This window comes from Phoca vitulina, unplaced genomic scaffold (genome assembly GCF_004348235.1).
Source record: "Phoca vitulina isolate PV1807 unplaced genomic scaffold, GSC_HSeal_1.0 scaffold93, whole genome shotgun sequence".
Lineage (NCBI taxonomy): Eukaryota > Metazoa > Chordata > Mammalia > Carnivora > Phocidae > Phoca > Phoca vitulina.
The window spans coordinates 2,967,054-2,973,053 of record NW_022589796.1 but is presented as its reverse complement, the minus strand read 5'-3'; the positions used below and the strand labels follow the sequence as shown (position 1 = coordinate 2,973,053).

The 6,000-nt window shown below is 39.8% G+C and overlaps 1 protein-coding gene across 7 annotated transcripts in view; it reads right to left on the bottom strand.

The window, feature by feature from the left end:
• Positions 1-213: 213 nt before the first annotated feature.
• Positions 214-6,000, bottom strand: part of ACBD5 (acyl-CoA binding domain containing 5) — a 42,301-nt gene continuing 36,514 nt past the window's right edge. For 5 of the 7 annotated variants that reach the window (XM_032396695.1, XM_032396690.1, XM_032396693.1 and 2 more), the window contains one exon: positions 319-424. In XM_032396695.1, the coding sequence (XP_032252586.1) occupies positions 391-424 (34 nt within the window). In that variant the 3' untranslated portion in view covers positions 319-390. The other 2 variants (XM_032396692.1, XM_032396691.1) reach the window with 2 other exon arrangements.

Sequence of the window (6,000 nt, the reverse complement as noted above, 5' to 3'; positions counted from 1 at the left end):
GGTACAGATCTGAGATTCAACAGTCTTGCACAATTCACAGCGCTTACCAGAACACATACCCTCCCCAGTGTCCATCACCGAGACACTCCATCCCTCCCACCCCACCCCCCACTCCAGCAACCCTCAGTTTGTTTCCTGAGATTAAGAATTCCTCATATCAGTGAGGTCATATGATACATGTCTTTCTTGTTTGACTTATTTCGCTCAGCATAATACCCTCCAGTTCCATCCACGTCGTTGCAAATGGCAAGATCTCATTCCTTTTGATGGCTGCATAATATTCCATCTAACATCACTTTTATCACCACCTGTAGAAGTTACAAGTTATATGTTTGTATTAAAAACACAGGGGCACCTGGGTGGGTCAGTCGTTAAACGTCTGCCTTCTGCTCAGGTCATGATCCCAGAGTCGCTGTGTCTCTCTCTGTCAAATAAATAAATAAAATCTTTAAAAAAAAAACACAAAGCCTGGGAGGCCTCGGTGGCTCAGTCGGTCAAGCATCTGCCTTCGGCTCAGGTCATGATCCCAGGGTCTGGGATCGAGTTCCGCACCTGCTCAGCTGGGAGCCTGCTTCTCCCTCTCCCTCCACTCCCCGCTTGTGTGTGCTCTCTCTCTTTCTCTCTCAAATGAATAAATAAAATCTTTAGGAAAAAACAAAACAAAACAAAACAAAAAACACAAATTCTCTCACCATGTTCCACCTAAGACCAACTGTGTGTATTTAAGATGTCTTGGCTGATTAAGGGTGCACTGAGTAGCTGGGGGAAGCTAGCTATTTGGTGAAAGAATGGAAACTAAGATTTTGACTGGATCAATAACATTCTTAACCAAATGACTAAAGGAGCTCTACTTTATCCCACTTTGGGACTTTTATGAAATTGTATGTAATAGCATGGCTTTACTCCGAAAGAGGCATGATTACATTCTATGAATTCCCATTATTTCTGCTCATTTAATCCTTTATAATCAATGTACTTCTACCAGTAACAAGTAATAAAAACCATAGCATTTCTCATTAACCTTTTATTTTTAACGTAGTTTTACAATAAAGAAACAGAAAAGAAGTAGATCATTAAAAAAATACCAGCTGTCAATTTAAAATTTTAAATGAGGTTCTCGTTAAACAAAGCAGTAACACTATATCCTATAATTACATCTTTACTTGTATATACAAGAACTGTGTGCAAAGTGCTTTTCAAACTATAAAATAAGACTTTGGAATAGGATACAAATGGTTATCCCCAGGAGTCAGTCACCTCCCAGTGCCTGTAATGAATCACAACTGCTTACATTCTTAATTGGCATTTAGTTAATTGATTTACTAAAGAGAAAAGCCACCATTTTCTGATACCAAATTGATATCTAATTTTTGAAAATAATCCCTGATCTACAGGTTTAAACCTTATTTTTACATATAATTCAGTTACTTGCTTTATTTTTTCCCCCAAATAACTAGAGAACAGTTTTTAAAAAGCAAATATTAGTAATCCCTTTAGATAGACACATTTTAATCAAGATGTGATTAAAAAATAAAAAACACCAAGTTACATGAAAAAAAAGGAAAAAAGAGTCTGGGGAAAGCAAATTATATTCTTATACTTTTTTCTTCAAGCAAACAAAGAACCACCCTCTAACCTAGGGATGGATTACTTTCTTACTGAAAACACTCTGAACACATGATGCTTAACCCAACATCATACATACCAAGAATGCTTAAAAATTATTTGCTGCTATGCCTTTGAATGAGAGAAATCTTTACAGTACAAGGTACATCTAAATAAGTGGAGTTTTGGAAGGTATACAGGAAGAATAATTCCAAACAAAGCCTTCAAGGATCTAAATTACAGTCTTCTTTTTAGTCTAAATGGGGGACATTTAAGTTTACATTAGTTGGGTGTGCCTTACTCATATGGAAGCACATGGCCTGCTAGCTTGCAAATCCTTCCATTACCCCTGTGAAATAGGTATATCTCAAATATCATACCCCGAAGGAAAAACGGAGGCACTAAGAGGTTAAGAGTCCAGTCTGTGTAGTTTACCAGTTGCAGAAAAGTGATTTTCATGTGTTTCCTTTTTGACCTTTGTAAAAACAGTATAAATAAGTTTTCATTTTACATTTCAAAGCACCCTATGAAGCAGAAACAAGATATCCTCAGTTAAAGAAAAGCGATTACAAAGGAATAAATGTATACGATTGAATAAAATCTTACCAATGATCTACAGGCTCAGAGTATACTTTCAGACCTACTTGAAGCCGATTCTTCATCATTCCTGTCAGCAGGTTATGTCTAGTCTGTGTTCGTTTGTAAAAAGTAAGCCTCGGACGTAGGGCTCTACTTTGTAATAAGGATGCCTAAACACTAAAGTCAGTGCTGTGAATGCCTAGGAAGGATTAGGGGCAGCCCACAGAGTGGATGTGGAGAAGATTCTTCCAGCAGTTTTCTAATCCTTGGCATGGCAATTCAGTGACTAAGACAGAAAGTTGATTTAATCTCATTTGAAATTCACTCCTGGTTTGCATTCTTTCTCATAGTTAATTTAGAAAATTAAAAATATCCAGTTACAAATCTCATCTCATTATCACAACTGTACCTTGGAAAAGCAGCTTATAGTCTCTATGGGAGATAATCAGGTAAACATGTTACCAAACAATAATTAATAATTTAATGTCCTTCAAGTTCAAGGGTGGGGCAAATCTATGTATGCTACTTATAACCTAGTTGAGATTAATTATTCAAGTATCAGCAATATTAGTCCTTAAAATGTTATCATTTGTGTAGTGCAAAATATATATATATGTATATATGTACACAAACCAAACTATTGGACGACAAAAAGAAATGTAATCATCACAAACTAAGATTTCTTGTGAGTTCCACATTCCATTTCATTCTGAGGTCATTCAGGCCCAGTAGTCTTCTTGGGGAAAATATCATTTTCTTCAGTTCAGTTTTCTTTAAAAACAAAGTAAAAACCAATTTCCTATGAATATAAATGCAACCTGAATACAAAACACATCCATACCAGAGAATTCTTTGGATAACATAACAATAATATTCACATTCAGAATCAAACCATAAAATTACCAACAGTTTTTTTTTTTTTTTTTTTTTAAAGATTTTATTTATTTATTTGACAGAGACACAGCGAGAGAGGGAACACAAGCAGGGGGAGCGGGAGAGGGAGAAGCAGGCTTCCCGCGGAGCAGGGAGCCCGATGTGGGGCTCGATCCCAGGACCCTGGGATCATGACCTGAGCCGAAGGCAGACGCTCAACGACTGAGCCACCCAGGCGCCCCAATTACCAACAGTTCTTAAGAAATTACTTCTCATCCTTTTCTAGTTGGCTTAATGCAATTCAGAATTTTGGGAATTATTTTATAACTTGGAAAAGTTCTGAAACAAAAAAAGCTGAGTAAGATTACAAAAGGTTGATAGATATATAACCTAGACTACTCATTTAATCATCATATATTGGGGCACCTGGGTGGCTCAGTTGGTTAAGTGTCTGACTTCAGCTCAGGCTATGATCCCAGGGTCCTGGGGTCAGGCTCTCTGCTCAGAGGGGAGACTGCTTCTCCCTCTCCCTCTGCCTGCCGCTCCCCCTGCTTATGCGCTCTTTTCTGTCAACTAAAGAAATAAAATCTTAAAAAAAAAAAAAATCAACATATATTTTGTGTCTGTTACTTTCCAGGTACTGTGCCAAGCACTGGGGATTCAAACATAAATGAGGCAGGCTCTCAGCTCTCAAAAGAGCTCTCAGGTTAGCTTGGGTGTGAGGGGGAGACATATAAACGAACAATTTGGAAAAGTATAATGTGACAGTTTTAGTGATAGCAGAGTGAATGAGTGATCAGAGAAGGGGGTGGGCTTGTTAGCACAAAACACAATTCGCGTATGATCTGAGATCTGGGAAAGGTCCCACAGCGGTAAAATCTCTATTCCCTCCCCAGAACTCAAGATGCCAAAATGCCTGGAACGTTCTCATCACAGATTCATTCCTCACTTCTGTAGAAATGCTCTTATGCAACCTCCTTGGCAGGAGTGATATTTTAGATAATACCATCAGCCTTTATCTTCTGTAGAAAGCCTCTTATGTACACTTCCTTTTTTTTTTTTAAGATTTTTATTTATTTATTTGACAGAGAGAGACACAGTGAGAGAGGGAACGCAAGCAGGGGGAGTGGGAGAGGGAGAAGCAGGCTCCCACTGAGCAGGGAGCCCGATGCAGGGCTTGATCCCAGGACCCTGAGATCATGACCTGAGCCGAAGGCAGACGCTTAACGACTGAGCCAACCAGGCGCCCCTTATGTACACTTCCTTGGCAGGAGTGACATTTTAAATAAGCAGATCATTTTTCATATTATGTAACATAAGGACAGCCCTTAAGGCATGAAGAAAAAAAAAAGGTCCCTGGAGCCAGAACAGAATTGTGGGTGATACTTTTTTTTTTAAAGGTTTTATTTATTAATCTGAGAGAGAGAGAGCACCAGCTGGGAGGAGGAGCAGAGGGAAAGGGAGAAGCAGACTCCCCACTGAGCAGGGAGCCCAAAGTGGGCCTGGGGCTGGATCCCAGGACCCCAAGATCATGACCTGAGCTGAAGGCAGATGCTTAACTGACTGAGCCACCAAGGCGTCCCACAATTGCAGGTTGGTTCTAAAGACTAACAGCCTGAGTGAGGTTTTAGCAGAAATGTTAGCTGGAAGGTGCATGAACAGTGATCAACACTTACTAACAACCCACGTGATGTAGATTCCTACACAAAATCCTTTGCAGATTTACAAAAAAGCATACAACTCTCTAATCCTCAATCTTCTCCTGTAATAGGTAAATAGACATAAATCCCCATCAGTATTTTCAGAATTTTAGAATGTTTTTCAAGGCTCTTCCTGAGATCTTTTTCTCCTTTTTTCTTTTTAAATTAACTTGCAAAATGTAGGGTATGGTGTGATAAGAGAAGAAAAGTTACAGAAAACAACAGATTAAGGGTAGAGGGAAACATGATGCCTTTCACCTTGCCTGCTCAAGGATCTGCTGGGCTGACTGATGGTTTCTTTCCCCTCCTCAGAAGCCTGGACTTTCCGAGGCAGGACCATCTGCCCCAGGCTCCACCTGAAGAGTGTTCCTGCAGAAATCCTCCCCACACCTACCTAGTTTCTAGAACCTCGCTACTGAAAGCTCAGTGCCGCAAGAAAACTACACGCGTATTTATGAACCTGGGCAGAATGATAAAGAAAAGCGGTTACAAACATCCTTCCCTTCAAAGTAATAGCTTAAGGGTAGTCTTTTGGACTTAATAGGGCTGCTTTTAGAATGTTACTCCTGGATAATTTGACTAGAATGGTCAGGTTGGGTAACGGGGTAGGGGTAGAGCCACAGGAGGCTGCGCAGGGCCAGTTTTTGTACAAGAAGTCTGCAGGTGCTGCTCTTCATACCACATTCAGAAAAAATGTTTTTGTTTTTTGGTTTTTTTCTGATCTACTGCAGAGTGATAATACAATGTTTTTTTTATATTTTATTTATTTACTTGACAGAGAGAGAGAGCACAAGCAGGGGGAGCGGCAGGCAAAGGGGGAGGGAGAAGCAGGCTCCCCACGGAGCAGGGAGCCCAATGCGGGGCTCCATCCCAGGACCCTGAGATCATGACCTGAGCTGAAGGCAGATGCTTAACCATCTGAGCCACCCAGGAGCCCCGCGAGTAATTTACTTTTGAATTTAGATTCTTCTGCACTGGGCGGGGGGGGGGGGGGGAAATCAAGCAGTGGACCTCACACATTACTTTTAATGTTTAAGGAAACAAAACATCTTTTCAAAAAGCTTACCACAAATAGACAGCTACTTATTTTACATATATATGGAACTCTCTCAGTGTGTTTGTACCCAGATGCATATTTATTAAATAAAATGGGGAAAAAAAACATTTAAAATAAATAAATAAATAAAACAAAAGCTTTCTATATCATATGGTACTTCAGTGTGAACTCCTACAAATAGTGGGC